Here is a 22708-nt window from a genome sequence, read left to right on the forward strand (position 1 = left end):
AGCTCAAAAGCTGAGAGCTCCAAACCTCCACACCACAGTGTGGGCAGTGCTGGCACAGCCATGTGCCTAAGAACACTGACTGAGTGCAACAGTTGGACTAATAAGAGAACAAAAAAAGTAAAATGGACGCACAGCGGGGACAGCCACAGCTCCACAGCTGAGAAGCAGGTTGACTCCTGCCCACCTCTCTCTTATTCAAGAGCGGAAGGTGTCCACAATGCCTCTGAGGTCTTAGTGCCATGAGGGGCGGTGAGCTTGCAGCTTCAGCCACTTCAGGGTAAAGCAAATCACTTTAATATGTTAAGAAGATTAAGCTGGATAAATGTCTAGATACATTTTTTGAAAAGCCACGTAAATCTCTAGTGTTTTTATTTGGGGAGGGGCGGTATGTGAGTCAGTTGAGACGATCAACACAAACCCACCAAAATGCAACACGATTGGCTGGGAAAAATTGGGCTTATTTGAGATTTTGCATTTTAAGCTTCTTGAATCTAAGACCATCCCACCTCTTTCTTATTATTTTTAACACCAACCTTTGGGACAACAAAACTAGGGAAAAAACACTGGTCACAGTTTCATGTGCTCTCTCGGCTTAGACTCAGCTGTCTTATCCTGCTTATGCTGATTTTATAGCTTTAATTGTGCAGGTCAATGTTTTCTTGAGAGACTGTTAATCTGCTGGCAAAAGCACGTAACTAAATTTCCAAAGAAACAAAGAAAGGTTAAAGTTCAAGGTTATTAAAGTTAAGTGTTTGGAGGGTTTTCCGGATCTATTTGTGCATTTTTCAGGTAAATCATTAAAGTCAAATTAATTAATTGAAGCAAGTGTAGTCTAAATGTGGGATGGATGACTGACTTTTTTTTTTTTTTTCGCTATCTTAAGAATTAGCAATCTGAGGGTGTCTGCCTGTCAGCTTGCTGTGCTAGAAACTGAGTGTGAAAATGAAAGGGAGAAATGGAACAAATAATGTAAAGGGATTAACAAATCATTTGCATAACATTTTCTCTGCTTCCAAACTACAGGATCAGGAATATGACAAGGAAGGCAGTTTTATCATTTCCTCAAATCAATCAACACTTCAATGAACCTGGTCGCTACCACTATTAGCAGCTTTTTGATGTCAAAAGCAAAGGGAATTTCTTAATTTTATCTGATAATTCTTAAAAGCATTAAAAACAGACTAAACAAGGCAACTAAACAAGTTGGGAGAAACAGCAAACATTGGATGGAAAACATTCTCCGAAGACAACTTGAATAGAACCTATCTTTGAAAAGATACTTTACTTTCACTGTGCCAACCATGTATTAACCTGTTTTTTCTTACACTCTGTCTCTCCATCCAGAGTTAAGACAATAAGACCACTGGGGAGATGAAGGGGATGGCATTATGGAGAGTTAAGCATTATGAGCAGCCCTGAAGCTGTTCTTAAAGAAGGTGAATCAGAGGATTGGGACACAGCTGTAACTAAACCCTATGCCGGACCACAAATGAGAAGCACAAAACATTTTGGGCAAAATGCCACTAAGCCAAGCATCTGGGTCTTAAGTAAACTTCACTTGATCACCTATAACTTTGTGGTTACTTACTTCTAAAAACAAAAGAGCCTGTCAAAAGGAAAAAAAAAAAAGTAAATCACCTCAGTTTCAAGCACCAGCACCACAATAATCCTGTCCATAAAGTCAAGCAAAGAGCCTCTATTCACAGTTTTCCTATTCAAATTACTCTACAACTAAAACTCTACATGAAAGTCTACAGTTCAATTTCGGCTTCTTTAACTTCTGCTCTCTCTTTGCTGGACAGATCACGGTAAGGAGAATGTACAAGTTTTTTACTGTGCCAAAGTACGACCAAGTTGTCTCCAGATCTTACAATGATTCTCTGGCAAATGTTAGGTTTCTGTGGCTCATATAAATAGAAATTTAATCTTGTATGTTTGTCTAAGTATCCACAGCAGCAGATGCACTTCCCATGCAGATTATGAATCTCTGTTTGAACAGATCTTGCTGTCAATGTATATGAACTGACTAGAGAGAGTTTCTGTGTGAATACTGAATAATAATCAGGAGGCACAGGTTCAGGTGGTATTTTTATTAAAGACCTGCTGCTTCTCTAAGTCTTTGCTATTACCTTTGTGCTGAGGCAAATTGCAATTTAATTACGGAATTTCATAATTGTCACGCATTCTCTCATGTTTTCTCCAAATGTTCTCATGTTTTTTTTATTACACGGTTAGTTTGCTATGTATTAAGTAAAAATTATGTTCAAGCTATACTACACAAAAGTTTCTACGTATTAAAGCAAATAACCTCATCTTATACATATCAGGGTCTGTCGGCTTTACATTTTGAACCACCTCCTTTCCTCAGAGCTTTTGTCAAACTGTGAAAATCTGTCATTTTCTCCAATACTGCTGCTTGCATAGAAACCTGACCATTGTCATTTGTAAGAGCATCGCAGAGCTTCCTTAATCTTTTCTTATCCTCCCATTGATAATACAATACATTTTCATGGTAATTGAAATCATATTTTACTCACAGCCAAAGAGTAAAAGTACTCCTGCCTACGCTCTTAGACCAAATGTCAGGTGAAAGAATGCCATGCTACTGCATCAACAGGGTACAAAAGGGTAGCTTAAAAAATAAAATATACTGTCATTATACAAGTGAAAGCATTGGGCATGTGGAGGAAAGAAGAAAATAGGAAAAAGGTGAAAGCAATAAAATATAAAAAAATATTGGTTATACGATATAAATGTGTCAGGAACAATCTCACTTATTCAACACATTTGCACATATCTATAGTCTTGCCAAATGAGGGCAAAACTTTAACCTTGCGATGCAGCGGTTAGTGTGACTGCTTCTGTTTCCACCTGCAGTGGTCTGCATGCCACACACAGGGTTCACAAGGTTTAAATTATTCTTCTTTTGTGTGAAAAGGTGGTGGAGGTTTATTGCCTCTCTTCATTGCAATGAATATGCATCATCAATCCAGCGCTCCTAGTAGCACAAGGTTGTAATTCTTTCCTCTTCAGAAGCTTGCATGAATCATATATGTTGTGTAGTAATGGGCAATGACTGAATGGAGCGGGATACGGGTCAGCTTAACAGGGTGTTATAATGACAAAGAGGAACATTAGCTAAGGAAATAAACTCTCTGAATCCCGGCCAAACACGCTGATTTAATCCAGCAGAGCCAAAAACACCCACCTGATGACATTGAATATGCAATTAGATGGATATTATGGTACATGTTTCACTTTTTGACCCTTGCTGTCATATAAAGGTGCAAATAAGTGCCTTGTCCATTTATCTAAACATACATCCTCGACACTTCGCTGAATGAAGACCATCACCTACTGAAAATAAAATACTTATCTCCGCGCTCTTACATCCCCAACATGAAGACCTATCAGGAATCCTGCATGGGTGGACATGTAGGCTTTCCTAGGAATGACAGGGTCTGTTAGAGAGGAACCCCACCCTCGCTTTCTCCAGCATGCCAACACAGAGGAGAGTGGGCAGCGCTGAGACGGCAGCCTGCCGTGGGCACTGCCAGGCTTAAAGCTGCCCTGTCGTCATCAGAGGCTTGCAGAAAAGAACACTGAGATTCACCAAAAAAAGAGGAGGGGGATCGTTGCATTTAAATCCTCTCTCAACGCCCCCACATGTTTTAGCAAAGCATAAAAATCATTCACGGAGAGAGAGAAAGCGAAAAAGAAAAAGATAGAGAGAAATAGAGAGGAAACAGCTATTAGCAGCAGTAAGCAAGCTCAAGAGATCATAGTGAGGCAGCTCTAATCGCAGTAATGGTTTAAACCCTCATTCCATCCACCAGATGCAAGAAATGTCTACCCAAAAACAAGGCTTTGAAATCCCCCATGTCTAAGAATGTGCCCTGTGGCTATGGTCCTTGCTAAAAAAAAAAGAAAGAAAACAACAACTCCAAAACTGTCTCCAATTTTGGAGTAACTACGTGGTAAAGATAGCAGTGCTGTGGTCTGTGTTGTTTACACCAACTACATCAATGAAAGATGACCATCAAAATATCGACTAAAATAAGTATTTTAAATGATGTGCAACCTACATAAATGCCTGTGATCTCAGGTGAGAAATCAAACATAACTATGCTTATATGGATGCACATGAGACCCTTTAAAATATAGAACTTAATTAGTTAATTAAAAAAAAAAAAGTTGACACTATGCTTTGTTAGACGGTTTGCAAAAAAAAAAAATTCAAACTAAAATAAATGTAATCAGGCTTTTTACAATGTGCATGAAAGATTTAATTAAACACAAAGTTCGTGATGGTTTAAGATGTAATTTGCTTAAACGTTCTTCGGTTATGCCAAATGCACACTTGGATGACCTACCACGCAGCCAAATATATACAGGGTTTTTAATCCTTTACATTCAGGAAATTCTTTGCCGTCTTTTTTTCTTTTCTGTAGGCACAGCTTTATTTCAAAGGTTTTCTGTCCTTCAGCCAAGTTTACTGGTTCTCCAAAGAGAACACGAGGAACACACGTCTACTACTTTGTGTGAAACAAAATCCCCCCCAAAATATTTTGGCATTTGCAGTAGATATAAAAGCTAAAAGGCTAACAGCACAAGGTGTTGATTCTTTTGACCTTGCATTAATGTATACAGGATGACATGAAGTTACTTAGAACAAGCAGCTGAATGTGAATTTTACAATGTACCATGCTGGAAAAAACTTCATTTAATACTAAGCTGACACCCAGACCTCTGCAGCACAAGAATATAATTCACATATTTCAACTAAATATATTTGTCTTGTGTAAAAAAAAAAAAAGAAGTTAGTTCCTATTACGCTTTTGGTTACTTACTTCTGATCATCTTCAAAGACACTTTATACGGCAAGGTGTCAATGGAGTTCAAAAATATGTGTTGGTTTAAAAAAAAAAAAGAAGAAGAAGAAAAAAACAGGAAGGCTTTTATGAGTACACAGCACTGTACCCATAAAAGTACAGTTCTGTGCTTTTAACATGAGACCCATCTTGTGTTAAACCTACTCAGCATGTCGTTTACAAGGGAGAAAACAGCTCTGAATGTCTCTCTCCCAGAGGTCAATAAATAACTAGGATAACTTATTGTCATTCCTACACAGTATATGCCAAATATCTTTGTCTTTCTTCTGTCATTTGATTGTTACCTTTTACACACAGATGCTTCTGTTGAGACTGGGGCAAGAAGCAAGGTTTTTCGACTGAAGTAATGTCCCTAATTTCCACAAAGACCCTAATTATAAGGTCTTTATACTATGTAATTTTGTATATTACAACTAGGATTACAGTCAAGAAAAGCTACATGTCTCATTTTAAGAAAAGATGGTGATCGTTTGCGCTCTGCCTGGGTATAAACCATTTAAATGGTGTTTCAAAGAATATCATTTAGTGTAACAAAAATCTAAACATAGCTATATTGTGCATTGCCCTCAAAACACAAACACTATCCTTAAACGCTTCTTGGCCTGTATTGTCTCCTTTGGTCCAATGTTAATTAACACTTCGCACTACCTTTACTTAGCTTCACTTATTAGACTAACTGCAATCACGCTACGTTATTATAGTTTAGTCTCATTAGCCAATACATATCCCACTCACATCAAACTGTAGATGCTTTTGAGGCTTCGGAGTGTAATTAGGATTTCTAAAAATGCTTCATTAACACACATGCCAGGTTTTTATAACACATAAGTTCAAGTGGTGAGTAGTAGCTCTGAAGTTTGGACACAGTAATCTGCAGTTTTTGTGGCCCTTTGCTTTTGTTTTTGGTCATGAGCACGTATTTAGAGGCAGGTTTATGGGACTACTGCCCATTGTGTTCCATTACAATTACTCAGCAGGCATGCATCCCATCCCAGTAATGAAGTGGGTGTTACAGTGGGTGGATTTGAGCGGCCACTATTCTGTATTCCTGCTATTGGGTACAAGGGCTGAGTGGCAGAGAATAGCAGCAGCGCTGGAAGAATGGCACGGTGACAGAAAGCGTGGTGGACCAGCAGACCAACCACAGAACCACGGGCAACGATCTGAGCCTTCAATAGTGTGTGTTTACATAAGTGTCAGGAGAAATGGAGAATTACATTTCAAAGCCCAGTAAACAAAGTTTGTATTGATTTAATCTAACATGTAATCTGTTTTGCTGTCTGACACTGATTCTGGCAATAAAAGAGAATCATGTAAGACAGCATTATAGATAATACGACCATAGATCAAATGGAGTTTGGGCAAGAGAAGGGCCATAGATCATGTTCAAGCTAGACTGCTTAGCTCTGGAATTCATAAACTACCTCCTAAATCGAGGTGGCTTTCAATTTAAGTTTTCAATTTACAGATGTAAGATTTTCAACAGGGTTTCTGTGGATGGGGACGTGTATCTCTTTCAATCTGCCGCTCAACAGTAAACCTACACAGAAGATGGCCCACTGATATAAAACCAAATATACTAAACAGATCCTCTAAATGGATTTCTGACATTAAGCATTTTAGGAGAATAATACAACATGACATTCAAGACCGACTATATGTACTGTCAAAGCATTTTCAAAACCTGTTTCCCTTTTCAGTTTACATGGTATAAAAAGGTATATAATGTTAATGTCTTACTCTCCTTTCAAGCATTTCCAGTATTCCTATTATCATTATTATCATCTGTAAATAACATTCTTACTCTGCAACTTTTTTAATCATCTATATCACAATTATCCAAAATTTTAACACCGTACTCAAATTTTAAACTGTAGTTTTAATTTAAGTAGTTTGGTATTATGCTCAATCCAGCCCCATCATTTTGATAAAAGAATTATTTTTATTGCAATTACTAATTAATTTGTGTTAATCTGATTTGTCAAAGGGCTACTGTATTTCTGAACTTGAATGAAAGTTTTAAAACTTTATTGACACTTGGATATTGTTTCATACACATATTTTCTGAAGCTCTCACAGCTTTGTTTGCTGTCCGCTGCAGTTTAGTCTAATAACTGCAACTGACAAGGATGGAGATTTACTGTCTGTAGCTGTAATGCAAGATTTTTTCCTGCTTTTTTAAACAATCAATACTCACTTGGTAGTGAATTAAGAACACCAAGCAGTATTAACAACTTACCAATTTATGTTATCTGACATTCTGTATGGTATAAACTATATGTGTAGATACAACATAACCTTTGTTTAACAGAATTACGGGCATTCAAGTATGAGGTGCTAGCACCACCCTTTGGTGACAGAGATTACTACAGTGAATCAATAAGCAGTGCAGGTAATGCATGTAATAGAAGGTGACATAAATATTCTAAACTGGAGAGCTGGCTGACATCTAAAATATTAATACATGATTATCAATTAGCAGTTCAGTTTTGTAAGTATTTTGTTTCTTTTGATACTAACCTCAGATCTGCTATGCTGAGGTTTACATGCAGCTTATTTAATCCATTACTGCACTCTAGTGTCAAATATAAGCATGTGCACATCTGCAAATAAACCCATTGTACACAAAGACAACATCTAACAGCCAGTGTTATGTTTAAATGTCCCCATAAACCTTCAACCATAATGCAGACCTCGTTCTCTTAGGTATAGTAAACATTCATCGGTTGAATAAATTACACATAGAGAGATGGAAATTTCTGACTAAAATCTGCAGTATGCAGCTTAAGCAGTTGCTGTTGGACTATTTGATTATTCTGATATCCGGCATACAGCATAAACACACTGACACACACACACACACACATACACACATGCACACACCTTACCTGCTTTGCTCTGGAGAAGTAAATCTGTGGGGCTTTCCAAATTGTGCTGACTTTCTCTCTGAATTTCTGGTCTTTTGGAATTATGAGACATTTGTCGATGTCCAGTTCTGGATAGATCACTTCTAGTCCACCACTTTATAGAAGAGATAAAAGATCAAACTCATTCAACATGGTTTTGTATTACATTCTGTACTGAAGACAAAGTGAACAGGTTCACATCTAAGACAAACACAACCAGTTTGTTTAAAAAGGCTCCAATGTTGCCACAAGCAACATATGCTTAGTATAATATTTTGGGAGAAAATGAAGCGATGGTTCATATTCTATAACTGGCATCTTTTATGTATCATTGCAATTGTTAATTACACATTATAGGCTACTTACTGACAGAAAGAAGTATCCAGAGTGTTCAGGGTCTGTTGTGTTGCACCCAAAATGAAGGCAGAAAAGACCAAGAAAGGTGCCAGTCCAGCCTGCAGAATAGCAGAGTTCGGTTAGAGAAGAATCTGTCATTTTTAACTCGTAACTTTCTTGAGGAATGCTCAAATTTCAGAATTGCACTGTCAGATTCAAACAGTATTGTTCTACACAGCAGTCTAACGAAAACAGTCAATTACACTGTGACAGTCGAGATCAAATGAGGCCTGTCTATACTGACAGGTTTACAAGAGTGTCACAATATTTGACGCTGTGTTTCATTTGGAATGAATGACAGTTCAGTGGCAGTTACATGTCCTTCATCTGTCAAGCAGTATAGCTCTCGAACAGCAAATAAACAAAAACACAAACAAAAAAAGATGTTTGCCAGCCAATAATGGAATGTACTGTCACTGAAGTGCTTTTTAATTACAGCTGTGACACGGTGCTGAACTATAACCAACAATTATTTGTATTGTCTGAAATCTGTCGAACACTTTGTCATATCTCGATGTTTGTTAAGAAGATAGTGCCTTACTGATATATCGGTCAGCTGATATTATCCACTGATACTGGCTAATCACAGGTACAAAAACGTTTTCTTCCAGACATAAAAAGCAGGAAAAGTTGCTTGGCGTAATTTTGAAATGTTGTCAACCTAAAGTTTGTCTAGCTGAACCTGTTTGGACTTGATCATTTAAAATCATCTCAGCACTGTCTGCAGCACATGTAGCAGAGCATCATTACAGCTGAATAGAAATACATTACTGGGAAGGTAATAAACAATGACCAGTATTTTTCCTTTTTAATTTAACTCTAACACATACATAAATAATATCAGCCAAAATATTGATTTTAGAACGTTTTACTTCCTGTTATTGGCATCTGCATCCAAAATCCAGTCTTTGTTGGACTCAGTAAGAAAAGCAAGCAACTGTTTAATGTCAGAAGCTAAAGCCGGGACATTCTTATGCATTTTAAATGTTATTACTTAAATGACTGAGGTATTGTTATGGCCCTTGGTGGTCTTGTGCCTTCCTTTCTTATGACAAATCCTTCTTGACCCTGCTTCGTGCATGTAAATCGTTTATGTAGATTCCTGATCAGGACTTGTTCCTGTGCATTCCCCACATCCTGACTATCATCCTGGCTGACTGGTCTGGAGCTCTAGCCCTTGCTCCTCTTCTGCCTATCCTTGTGACTGTTTGGTCTGCTGCCTAGACCTGTATACCAGTCAAGCTGCAGCAATCTCTCCACCTGGGTTTAAAAGTGCACTAACCTGTCAGTCTTGGCAGCAGTGATTTAACATGAACAGCTCAGTTCAGTGTCTCTTGTTATCCTTGTGTATTCTTATGTACCACTTGCTAGTAGCCTTAGGTTTTCTGTATGTGCTAGCTGATGCTTATTCGACTTCATGTTTCGTAGAAGCACTTAGCAGCAGATGCTTGTAGCTAAGAGCCCTGTGATTTGTGTAACAAGGACCTCGCTTGACTGCTGGATAATGGGCAAGACTTAGCTTTTCTAGGTACACCAGGAGCAGAGGTGCAGCCACTTTTGCTTCACAGTTTGGTTAGGAAACGCTGTGGTTTTCTTTTGTAGTTTCTGTAGGCCCCTAGAAGAGCTGGAATGTCACAGTGATTGTAGACACAGTTGGTGAATAAGCTTCTCTATTGAAAAATCAATAGTGTGACAGATAGTTTCACTTTAAAGAACTCTGTGCCACTTCAGGTTCTGCATCCATTTCATCTGCTGTGAAATCTCGGCCAATCAGAGCACATTTACACACCTGACCTCACCTGAACCTGTTGGATGAGATGACACATCAGCAGCACCACACTGCACATCCTGTTTACCTTGAAAGCACTTGTGTTACTTGGCGTTTTTATCTACATTTAATATCACTCTGACTACAAAATGTAATCTCGCGTTAATTTCCATTTCACCCGTTGGGGTCACGCGCAACTTAAAAATAATGCTAATACGTTTCTATATTTAAACTTTAAGTCTGTTTCTGTGAGACAGACACACCTTTCATGTCTTTACTTTCTATAATTTCTTCCCTAAAGACACATTTAACGCCACAACAGAAGTGGCTGTCACTTGTCTCACGACGACAATATAATTAAAGCAGTTGTAAAGTACTAACATTAGCATACATTTAGCCTTCACTTGCTTTAGCATGTTTATATTTATAGTGTGTCACGTTTCAGACGCCGACACAGCACAATTTATCACGTGTACGTGCAGACAGACAGCAGACGATAACTAAAACGACATACAGGCTGCAGCTGTGTAAAGTAGCATTAGAGTAACTACAGTCATTTGTCAGTAACTCTACCATGTTTCAGAAGTTGTCCACTTGTGTTTTGCAGCAGGTTTCTTCTTCTGCTTCTTCGAGTGCCGTTGCTGCTGCCGCACCTGCGCAGTACCGGATCCTACTGACGTATGAGCCTGCAAAAAAGTTCCGTATGACAAAACTAAAACAACAAACTAACTAACTACCTAAAAACAAAACACAACAAAAAAGGACAGAACTAAAACTAAAAAGAAGAAAACTAAAAAAAAAAAAAAAGACAAAACTAAAACAGCTGGTTAAAAAAAAAGTAAGGCAAGGTACCCAGACTGCACATGTTGCTCCTTGTTTATTTAGTAAATATTATTTACACATTTTCAAGAACACATGCTACAGAATTTCAGATTTACAGCTCCTAAACAATAAAAACAGCTCTTCAGAACAAAAATACCTGGTGACTAAGGAAAACGTCACCCAGGCTTTGAACACTGAGAAAACATTCAAGTTTTTTTTCTTTTCTCTTATTGTCTTTTTTATTTAATTTTCAACCGTTTCTGAACAAGGCCTCTTAAACTATGCAGTAGTGATTGTGCAGCATATAATATATTCCTGGTGCTGCTAAAGCTCCCTTTGGTTTGTGCTTCTCTGCAGCTGTGATATTAGCACCCAAACATATGGAAAAGGGCCCCAGTGACAACTTCTTTGTAATTTATGATCTAATTTTTTTTTCTTCTTTTTTTTCTTCTTTTTTTCTACCTGATGTTGTCTACTTATCTAATGATGTTGCAATACCCTCTAATGCAATTTGAATAGAACGTGGTGCTACAAAGCAGTGCAAGTTTGTAGTTTCAAAGTCAGACATTTCAATATGCATAGTACAAAACAGTATCTATGTTAAACTATGCAATAGCTTGTATCAATTGCTATGCCAAGTTTGAATTGCAGAAGTCATCACACAATATATATTTACATGTTTGAGTTACTAACTAACTTCCCATTTCCACACTGTTGCAGCATTTTGTAACTATGCAGACTCAAAACTTGGAGCTTGTCAGCATAAAGAAACTTTAAAATAATGAAACAAATTTGAAATCCCTGCATTCATTTCATGGTTAATGTCACAAATTGATGGTTCGTCATTAGTCTGGTGTGGCCTTGATGTCAGAGTCTTTAATTAGTTTCGTTTTCCAGCGGTAAAAGGACATAAATCCTAAACAGTGTTCAAACTAAAGTATACTCATCAAACTCCTCGAATCGCTCACCGACTGATTGCTTTACATCCAAGTTATGGATTATGTACATTTATGAATACACGCACAGCCTAGAGAGCACCATGGTAGCTGAAGATATAGCAAACAAACTAGTGACCACAGTAACACTACTTTACATTCAATACCATACACTACAGTACACTGTACATTAAGGCATGAGGTGTTCTTAATGCAAAACATCAGCAGAAGATTCACTGAGAAATGCAATGCACTGAGGAATGAAATGCATGTCTATGAGCTTTATCAGTCACACCACCAAGGCAAATTATAACAACATAGACTCTCCTGCTGTTCACCTGTTACACTAAGCTATATTTTGTGTGTACTGGACATTATGTCATAATAAATCAAATCATTCAGAATTTGGATTAAGCTGTCTCTAAAAGAGTACAATCTTTCATCCGTCCTAATGTCTGACTATGTATGCCAAAAGTTTCGAACAATTAAGATATTTAAATTGACGGTTACTATATTTAACTAGCAATAGACCATTTAATGTAATTGAGATCAATTTAAAGCTACTACTGAGAGCACCAGCACCACCACTTATCTATGTCTTACATTTTGACTGATGAAAAATATAAATGTTGTCTATTCTGGTGAGCCCTGTTCATGCAGTGTAGTTATTAGATCAGGAGTTAATACAAGCAAGAAATTGGTTTTGCCACTGAATTGATTCATACCACGTGATCATTTTAAGCTCTTTGCTGGGCTCTAAATGTCTGTCTAATCAAAAAAGCGGAAAAGGACAACCAATCATATACAGGATTGAAGCAAGGCTTTCTTTAACATATGCTGCAAATGCAAATGCTGCAATCAGAATGTACTCTTTGACAATAAAGCATGTTTTATGGATGTACCATACATCTTTAAAATGTCATTTATATGAGTATGTGTCTACTTTACTTTGCACTGTATTCCTATTTTACTATTAGTCAACTGTTTATTTGAACTGCCTGTAATTTGCATGTATACTACAGTATATAACAGATGTAACTGGAGGTCAGCACAATGAGTATTCAGGTATTTTCAACAACAGTTTGTAGCTGCACAGTAACTAAATGCAAGTTGGATAAGTCAAGTCTATATTCAGTATATGTATTACTTAGTAATACTGTAGGATTCTGCTCACTGCCTGCAGTGCACAATATTAGGTAACAGCACATAAAAGTGATGCAAGTTACTTGCAGTTCATCTGATACGTCATATAATTTACAATACTACCCTTCTTCACTGAGCAGCATAAATCCAAACAATGCTGCAGTCCATCCTATGATCAAGTACAAGAGAAGATGACAATCTTGAACATGTGAGGTGTGCAAAACAAATCAAGAAAAACCATTTGATCTAAACCTCTTCGGAACGCTTTTGGAAACATTTTAAATATCTTGGTCTCGTGTCATCTCCAGTTCCTTTTTTAAAAATCTGCTTCAACGTGTCGTGCCACCTTCCTGTCTTTTACCAGGATGCTGCTACTGGAGGTTCTTGTGTGTGTCTCTGTGGAGAAGAGTCCAGAAAGTGCTCGAGGTGTTATGAGGAGTATGGATGGCTTCAACCAGATGTGAGGAAGCCTCCTGCATGTATAAGTCTTACGTAGTCAACTGCAGATAGTCGGGGGGCATCATCTGATCAACTGAGATAAACCTCTAAAGGCCAAATCGCCACCAGTGATGTGACAGTCACAGAGGGATGGTAACGTCCGTGTGGTCGCTTCAGTTGTGGAGATGCTGCTATTGGTTCTGAGATGTGTCACGTGTTGCTTTCCAGGGGGGACTGTGATCAAGATGATGGAACCATTCAACGTAAAACTAAAGGACTCAGAAAAACATGTGTGCTAACAAGCCTCATCAAGCAACACATAGGAAAATAATAGTGATCTGGTTTGTTTTTGCTGGCATTTTACAGAAAATACAGATATTTTCCTTGATTTGGGATCTCTTGTGTCTCAGGACACTGAATGCATTCATGTAAACTAAAGCCCTTTTGTGACAAGAGGCCACAAAACACAAGATCACAATACGTAAATGCTGAGTGTGTCCAGACTCACATCACTTTTAGCTGTGCAAGCTGAACACAAACATTCAAAAATAGAATGACTGTACAAAAATAAACGGGAGTAGAAGTTGCCAATATTTTCATTTATGCATATATGGTCATAATAAGCATGGTCAGAATGAATGACTTGAACAACTGACTCTGGGCAGGCCATGCTATTGTTACATCCTGTTGATGAGATCATACTGTACACACAGTTTGGTAGATTGTACAAACACTTAAGGGCAAAGTGTTATATCTCTGAGACTTGAGTTCTGTGTTGGATTGCTGGTTGTTGCAGCTGATAAGCAGCACTTGGTTATCAGTTCAGGTTAGCTGTTGATAATTATGACCACAGGTGGAAAGTTCTGTGCCAGCAGAGTCCTATTTTTAAAACTTTAAACCCAGATGGTGGAACACATAACAATCCATATGAGTTGATACTGGCGCCAGTTAGACTGTGCCATTTATCAGTAGGGTTTATATCACTGAGGTTTGAGTCTCATGTATACCAAGCTGAAAATCTAAGGAACAAAACTCATTACTTTAACCCCCAGACTGAGCAGACCTTGCAGGCCTGGAGTGTTGTTTGACTGTCGAGGCAAACAAACAAGAGGAGAAACTGTGTGCCTGAATAATTGGGACGTATCTAGCCAGCAGTGCTTATCTTCAACTGCATCTTTCACAACTTACATCCACACTGATGCACTGCAGAGTGGACCTGCCCGTAACACTTTGTCAGATGACAGCAGATGAGCCAGAGGAAGGAGAGTTCGAGTTAGGGGAGGATGGAAGGTTCCAGAAGAGCCACTTGCGTTTACATTGCCGTCTCTGGTACAGGTAGTCCTCCTTGTCACGTTCCTTGCGTGCTCTTTGGTAGTGGTCATCTTCTTTCAGGTACCACACAGGTGGCCAGCGATGTTTCTCAAAGTATTCTTGGTTCTCTGTGTCAGAATAAACAGTTTCAGGAGTTTTTTTTTTGTAAATGTCATGTAGGAGTTTTATAGATCTATTTTCAATAGTCCATTTCCCCAGAATGGGTTTTGAATTAGATACTATAATGCAATAACAGAATGTTTTTGTGTGTTAAAAAAAAAAAAAAAAGCAACCTGAAAGCTGCTTTACAATATAAACTAACTACATAAAGTCTAAAGTGGGATTGGACCGCTGACTTTAATCTGGTTTTACAGATTTCATTTTAATTGGCCAGCTTTCTTTAAAGTCTACGCCATGCTGTAAATGGCCACACAAGGGACAAGTCACAGTGACCTATAGCCCCCAAGGTGTATTGTTGTTGTTGTTGCTGTTGTCAGGGTAGTATTCAGTAAGAACAAGAGGGCATTAAATGTTGTCAGTGTGGTAGCAGATCACATGTACGTTACCTGTAGACTTGGCCTTCATGTCTCTGGGAAACTTGCGGCAGACGCTGTTGTAGTTGGTGCAGATGTGGTGAAGACACCAACCAGTGAGCTGTTGGGCACCATGGAACTGTCAACATACAAAATGTTATTGTCATTTCTGCAAGTGACCTGTTTTGTACATGAGAACATTGTGGGGTTTTGGTGTTGCTTTGAAAGTAGATATTCTCTCATTTGAGTGAAACCTAAAGTAATGTGCAGGACTCAAAGCAATTCATATTAATCCAACAGTAATTATGGTACATCAGTGTTGAGTTGACCTTACATTCAGACTGTCATGTTTACATTTGCTTTGTCAGAGGCTCCATAGTTACATACAATTTTCAGCTGCACTATGGAACTTCACTTTAACTGTACGTTAAAGGCTAACAACTGCATGATAGCATTAGCATACTAATTTTAGTATGCAGGGATTATAATGGCAACTGAGAAAGTACAACTGAAGGTGACCAAGTAAATTGGAAACTGACACGGTCTGAGTTGTATTAACCCTTTTGGTACCACCAGACTCAGGGCTCTATAAGACCTCAGAACCCCTTCCACTCTAATAAAATGATAAATATGTCAAAACATATTTAACCTGCCACACTGAAAGTTGGTGGATAGTTTCCCCATAGGCCAGTGTTTCACATATTCCAAACTGGTAGCAATAGCACCACCATGTGTGTACATATATTGATGGCTAATGTCTAGGTCAGCAGTTTCAGTGGATGAGGCTGAGGAGGACACATATGCTGTGCACATTTGGGTCAAAATGCCATTATGACATTTTTATGAAGCATACTTTTACCTCCCTATTCTACATTTTTTATCCTATCTCAACCGATCTTCATAAAAATCTTGCCTGCTGTAAGTTTTGAATGCTTTATTAAATTAATATCAAATTTAGGTCAAGCCTATGAGCCCTGACAAGACCGCCAAGTTTCATGAAGTTTACTTAAAAAATAAATTAAAAAATAAGCATGTGCTGAACGCTCATGGCTACTTCTTTCATATGGTAAAAGCAAGACACATGGTTCAGTTTTTGAAAGGTCAAGATATTCAGTCCAATTTAACTTGTATATGTCTTTACTTTTGGGGGTGTGATCGAATCAATTCTAACTGTTACAACTCTTGAACAGTTCATTCAGTTTCAATCAAATTTGGACCTATTTCCTACTTTGGCTTGAGCTATGGTGGTTGGCCAGCTATGTCGGGGGCTTCGCTTTTGTTTTGTGATGTTTCGGCCTCTCAGCAATCAGACACAATTTCTTCAGAAAATGCACTTTCTTGTTTAAATCTCGTTTTTGTATTTCTGTGGTGAATATTGACGGCGCAGTCTAGTTGCAGTTGCATATTCTCCCTGTGCCTGTGTGAGTTTTCTCTGGCTAGCTTGTTCAAACAGTCCAAAGACATACACAGTAGGTTAAATGGTGATTATAAACTAGCTGTGAATATGAGCATGCATGGTTGTCTGTCACTTTGTTTTAGCCCTGTGATGAGCTGGTGAGCTGCCTCGACTCAATGTGAGCTAGGATAGGCATAGCTATTGGATGGAACAATAAACATTACCAAAGAAATTCGAAATTAATCAGGTTATTGCAAAATTAACATGTAGACTTTGTCTGGTGATCAGTCCAGCCTTGCATATGAAACTGACAAGCTTGAGCTAAAGGGAAACTACAACAAGAAGTGAACTAAAGTGCTGAGCCTGATACCTACATCCTAAATGTTCCACATCTGTTGCCATCGCCATCTATTTGCAATCTAAAAACAGTTCCTTTGGCCCCACCTACTGGGTGTGAAGGCTGTTTCAGCCTCCAGGGCAGCTTCCCCTGAGAATTAAATAAGAGCTTTAAGCACTGTCCCTGTTTGAGATGATTGACAGGTCACACTACCTGGGCCATATCCAAGTACACCAGCACATCTCCATCAATGTCAGCGCCCATCATTGCTGCCTCCGTCAACACTGTTACTGTGTAGAGTTCTGAAAGAAACATTGAAGCTAATCACTGTAGGTTCTGATGTGGAAATGCATACAATGGGTTTGTGTAATACAATCCTGTAGTTTACAGTGTAATAACTATATCAAATGTAATACCTGTAAGTGCAACCAGGTGGGGGAGGCAAAGACGATTGGCAAGAACAATAAGCTCCATTGCATCCAGGTCAGGTCGAGAACAAAACCGCCCCGTGTAGAGATATTCTAGCACAGCCCTCATACAGCTGCGAGTGGTGTTGGGGAACAGCACCTTAGAAACAGATGGGAGATGTGGCACAGTCATTACTTAAGAGATCAAAGCTTTAACTGGTCCACTGGTTAACTGGTCCAAAAATAGAAATCTGCTTTTCACTTTTATATTTACACAATGCAATGAACGCTGAATTGAAGAAAGGCAGGTATTTTCAATGTAAATGTACTTCTAGCTCTACTTTAGCTGCAGCAGTAACGACAGAAATAAAAAAGAAAAACATTGTGTGACAGAAACTCAAAGCTGATAATTGGTCAGTACGTCTAAAAATAGCTTTAGAGAGCCATCTGATTTTTGATCATTTGAAATAACAGTTTCTAAATCGCGAACCATCTATTATTATTTCTGTTAAACGTATAATCATTGACTTGTTTTATTTTCTGTCAAAGTAGAAAAACCAAGTAACAAAGCTCAGACAACTGCATTATGTTTGGATCAGAGAAGTCAGCTTAATTGTATTACAACAGATTTGCAATCCTCTAATTAAATTATACTTAGTTCAAAGACCTCATAGTCCATCGGTGCTCTACGTGGGTCAGTACATGTATTGATCTTTGCTACAATCGTGTGCTTTGGGTAATTATAAAGTAATTAAATTTTTAATGCTTTATGAACCCACTGGCAGTAAGAATGCTGCTGGAAATGTTGAGCAATGTTTTATGCGGCACTGATTTTAGTCTGTGCTCGCCTTACCTCTTTGGTGCAGCTCTCCACGAAAGGCCCGCCAAACATAGCTGCCATCCAGTCACAGCTAGAGATGAGTAAAGGCTTGTGGGCCATGATCGTCCCATCATCTAGCTTGAATACTACATCTGCAATACAGTAGTCAGACGCCTTACTTACACCTGCATCCACTCTGTTTCATACACATGAACAAACATGAGATATTGATTTTGGCTCACCAGAAAAAGTGCCTTTGGCCAAGCACTCTTTGACTCTGTTTGTGCGCCGTACATGGAAGGCTTTGGTGATTTCTTGGTTCATGAAGGCTTCATTGTTAAGTATGTTTGCCACCATCATGCGCAGGTCAAAGACCTCCAGCAGCTCAGCAATATGTGCAATGTGCATTAGCTCTTTCTCGTTCTCGTCGAGCTGACCGGTATACAGGTAACGAAGTACTGCCCGAAAAGGACCAAGCTGCATGGACTGGTCCATGTGCACTACAGTCATGGGCCTAGGGCTGTACGTTAGAGGGTCATCTACCAGCTCCTCCTGGATGCTGACGAAGGCTCGGCTCCACGAGGAGAGCAGTCTGCCCCGTCGGCCGCCCTCAGAGTCTTTCAAGGTCCCGTCGCTAGTGCAGGCCCTCAGGTTGGCCCTGTCTCCTTCATCACTGCTCTCGCAAACATCAAAGCTAGCAGCACGCATCAGCAGCTCTCGGCCGGAGAGAGGACCACGAGGGGGCCTTTCGGTCTCCTCATGTTGTGTGTCCATAATAAAGAGGTCATAGAACTTTGATGAGGATGTCGCCAAGTATATCTTGTGTGCAAAGATTTTCTGTCGCTCCTGCAGAACCAGGATGACATCAGCACAGTGTGGGTCCTCCAGAAGACCGACTGGATGCTCCTCCGTGGTGGTTGGGGGAGGAGGCACAGTGATTATAGGTGGGGGAGGTTTTGGTGGCAGGAAGGGCGCCTGAAGGAGAGGTCGCTGAACATTTCTGAGGTGAGATTTCCAAAACTGCAGGTGGCGGCGTGATATGAGCGCAGCTCGGATAGCATTATCAAAGACGTCCTTGACTCCAAATTGAGCAACAACACTGGTTTCATAATATGGCACTCCCAACTCTTTGGCCACTTCCCGGCCTCGCTCTGGAGGAAGAATCTCGTTGGATTTAATGGGTCTGAAAAACAAGACAATCTATCAAGGACAACTCTGGAACTCGAAAAGAGTAAAATAGATCCAAAAACAATTTCTGACTGCTCTTTCTTTGACATATTTGAAAATCTTGCATACGTATGCAGACATTCAAGCCCCAGTACCTAGCTAAAGGCCTCCGTGCCCTGTTCACAGCCTCCAGGTCGGCATAGCGCAGGTCCAGCTGACAGCCGACCAAGATGACAGGGGCACGGGGGCAGAAGTGCTTGATCTCAGGGTACCACATGGTCTTCACATGGTACAGAGAGTTGGGGTTGGCGATTGAGAAGCACAGTACCACAACATCAGACCTGAAGGGAAACCACAGGGCAACGTCTCTTAACTCATATAGGATGAGAACAAATACTGGTAGATGAGCGTTGAATTTTACAATTTCTCACCTGCCATAAGCAAAACGCCGGTCCTTATGATGGTCTCCAAAAGTATCCCAGAGCCGAAGGGACACACTGACGTCATCCACTACATCTCTGGAGCGCTCTAATACCTAATAAGGGACAACATATTCATTCAAATGCAACCACCAGTTTCTGTAATTTAGCTGAGTGACTGCAGTGCTAACACTACATATAATACACCGTTTGCACATGCAAGTAATCTGCCTGAAGTCTGGAGCTTTCACACTCACCTCTTGACACACTCTGTATTGGTCAATTGCCCAGACTGTGGGCACATGTGTAGCGAGTAACTGGTACTGAGTCAGGGTGGCATTGCAGGCCCGGGCGCAGATAAGGCGGGTCTTTCCAACTGCATTGTCTCCTACCACCACACACTTGATAGTTTCAACGTTTGGCCTCTCATAGTCCATATCAGAATCTGTCAACTGAGACCTATTAAAACACAAAGACGCACAGAAAGCTGCATCAGCACCACGAGTCCTCAACCAGCGTCCCGAACTCTATAGGAACACGGGTCAGTGCAGACGCTGACTACTCTTCATCTGCACTGCTCATTCTGCCTGCAGAGCTATCAATGGATGGTCTCGTGACGTCCCTGTGCCCATTCACAAGTTCCCTGTCCTTGTTCCTGATATAAAAAAATTTAAAGTGACAAGCAAACAAAAAGAGGGCACTTTCCTTCGAGCAGATTTTACAACAAACTAGTCCTGCAAAACAATACAGTTACATAAAGTAAAAATAAATAAAGCTAATAAAGAATGTTATAATCAGCTTTAATTAAAGGGTAAAGAAATACACATACAGTTTTAATGCAGTGGTTGTCTTGTCTGCTATTGGTTAATATGAGCTGATCCAATCCTGAGTAAACATATGTGTAACCAATTTAACCATCTGCAATCCTAAAATCCCACATTCTTGTTTCTTTACTACAATTCAAGCATAGTCCCATAAGCTGACCTCATATAACCAGAGCCCTAGTACAAGACGTCTTACATGCATGCATACATCTTTAGCAAATGAAATGGAGGGAATGATGACGGTAATAGGTAAATAGACTATTTCCGTCTCTTGAAAATGGTGGCTGATGATTTAGGTACATCAGCCACTGGTTTCCAAGGGAACTGTAGTCGTGTCAACGTGTTACAGCCAACATCAGACAATCCTACTATGAGTTCTACTGACAACGACCTTTTATTTCATTCTATAAACACATTTTTTAAAAAAACATACGGTCCCAAGTTGAGCCGCCACAGCACACAGGACATCAAACTCTGAATGAACACCCACCGTCCCGAACTTAAAGTCACACCTCACAGATCCAGCGCTCACATGTTTAAACACCAGACCTCCATTTGAGTTTTTGCCCCATCGAAAGCAGTAAAGCACTGGGAATCATCAGCAGTCGTATATATATTCTCATTTTTGTCCTTATGAATGAGGTCAGCTACTCCTTCTGCTTCCTGCCTTAACCTCAAACGCACAACATCAAGCAAAAAACTGTCCTGAATAAAACATCACTTTTTGGTCTCCAAAGGACTGCCGCTATAATCAGAAATTCTTATTCACCTCTTGCAGCCAGGATTGTCTATTTTGGTACAATGCACTCAATATTACTATCATGGGTTACTATGATTTTCCCCCCCCTCCTAACGGTCACTTGCAGTTGTAGCCATTCATAAAAAAAAAAAATCAGCTTTTCATTGACTGCACAATCTGCATCCCCATAGGCTCAGTCTCACCTCTTTTCTAAGGCATATATAAACAGCTGACAGTCTGACCTTAGGCTGGGCCTGTATGACTCTGTGGAGATACACCGCCTTTAATATTGCTCATTCATATGCCCTTTCCTGTTACAGTCCACACTGCGCAACTCCAGAATTAATTAATCATCTTTATATCAGATATCCTATATAGGCTACCCCCATATAGTGCACATAATCTCAAATCCATACTGACTAAGCGTGCAGCCTCAGTTATCAGCCATAACAAGATGATAAAATTGTGCATATCCTACCAGAAGGACCGAACAGTCCCTCCACCACCGAGACACTAGTCATGAGGCTCTGCTGCATTACGCGTTATGTAACGCCCCGTCACTGACTCCTGAGCCTGTTTATCTGGCTCCGAGTCCATCGCAAAAAAAAAAAAGAGAAAAAAAAACCACACACACACACACACACACACGGAGCGATGAGGATTTTTCTTTCAATACAATTTCATTCCGTCGCGATGACCAGTTTTATTCTGCGCTCCTTACCGCAACATAAGGAAGTGCTGCATCGGGTTGGTCGATGAACGAGATAGAAAGCAGGGCTCCATCGGATGCGGCTGGCACCTGACGGCAGCTCGTATTTAACTTCATCTTCGAGGCAAGGTTGAACGAGGCTCGAAAATAGCCGGCCGATCGCGGGTGTTTTTTGGTCAGAAGAGCTCTCTGGATCGGGCCGATAAGTCCGGTCGCATTGGCAAAAAATACGAGCGCTGATCTGAGGTCTGTCGGTGCGTTGCAGAGCTGCAGCCCTGACCGTCATGGAGCCACCTCCACTTACTGTAAGGCCTCCGTAGCTAATAATAGGCAGGCGCACAGACGAGGGGGGAAGAAAAAAAAAGAGGAAAAAAAAAAAAAACACCATTCATTACAAAACACTGATCCACTTTAAAGTCGCACAAATCTCATTCCACAGCTCCTAAGCAGCCTGGATAGAGCGGCCTCCAGTCCAGCAAACTGCTCTCACTTGCTTTAGACCAGTGGTTAACATGTGCATGTAGGCCTGGGAGTTCAGTATGAAGCCCTCATATGCACACATAGTGGTTGCATACATGGCACATGAGTGGCCCACCAAGAACAGACTACATTCATGTAGGCCTAACATCATTTAAAAGCAGAGTAAAAGGATTCATGATCACAACTTAACTTTCCAATAACTCAAAGATCAACTGTTTGCTGGTGCTACATTTACAAGTTTGGCTCCTTTTAACTGTGCATTATGC

At 39.8% G+C, this 22708-nt stretch overlaps 2 protein-coding genes across 2 annotated transcripts in view; both read right to left on the bottom strand.

The window, feature by feature from the left end:
• pebp4 (phosphatidylethanolamine binding protein 4) overlaps positions 1-10617 on the bottom strand; it is a 56365-nt gene extending 45748 nt beyond the window's left edge. Inside the window, exons 1-3 of the mRNA XM_008288651.1 lie at positions 10536-10617; positions 8165-8253; positions 7781-7913 (exon numbers count right to left, since the gene is read on the bottom strand). Of these exons, the coding sequence (XP_008286873.1) occupies positions 7781-7913; positions 8165-8253; positions 10536-10538 (225 nt within the window). The 5' untranslated portion in view covers positions 10539-10617. The remainder of the gene's footprint in view (positions 1-7780; positions 7914-8164; positions 8254-10535) is intronic.
• A 203-nt stretch (positions 10618-10820) lies between these two features.
• On the bottom strand, positions 10821-22198 carry rhobtb2a (Rho related BTB domain containing 2a). The gene is made up of 10 exons (XM_008288652.1): positions 21975-22198; positions 19948-20149; positions 19703-19806; positions 19427-19612; positions 18347-19287; positions 18138-18256; positions 17294-17444; positions 17091-17179; positions 15178-15283; positions 10821-14739 (listed from the first exon to the last, which is right to left on the bottom strand). The coding sequence occupies exons 1-10, from the start codon at positions 22034-22036 to the stop codon at positions 14534-14536; spliced, it is 2166 nt and encodes a 721-aa protein (XP_008286874.1). The 5' UTR covers positions 22037-22198; the 3' UTR covers positions 10821-14533.
• Positions 22199-22708: the final 510 nt, after the last annotated feature.

The sequence above is a fragment of the Stegastes partitus genome, unplaced genomic scaffold (genome assembly GCF_000690725.1).
Source record: "Stegastes partitus isolate 25-593 unplaced genomic scaffold, Stegastes_partitus-1.0.2 Scaffold568, whole genome shotgun sequence".
Classification (NCBI taxonomy): Eukaryota; Metazoa; Chordata; class Actinopteri; family Pomacentridae; genus Stegastes; species Stegastes partitus.

What these genes read in the sequence shown, in the direction of transcription:
- rhobtb2a (XM_008288652.1), bottom strand. Translation starts at nt 22,036, where the DNA reads ATGGAGCCCTGCTTTCTATCTCGTTCATCGACCAACCCGATGCAGCAC. An exon ending in GCACGGAGGCCTTTAGCTAG is followed by an intron (nt 19,288 to 19,426) that starts GTACTGGGGCTT and finishes CTTGTTTTTCAG; the next exon opens with ACCCATTAAATCCAACGAGA. An exon ending in TGTACTTGGATATGGCCCAG is followed by an intron (nt 15,284 to 17,090) that starts GTAGTGTGACCT and finishes GTATGTTGACAG; the next exon opens with TTCCATGGTGCCCAACAGCT.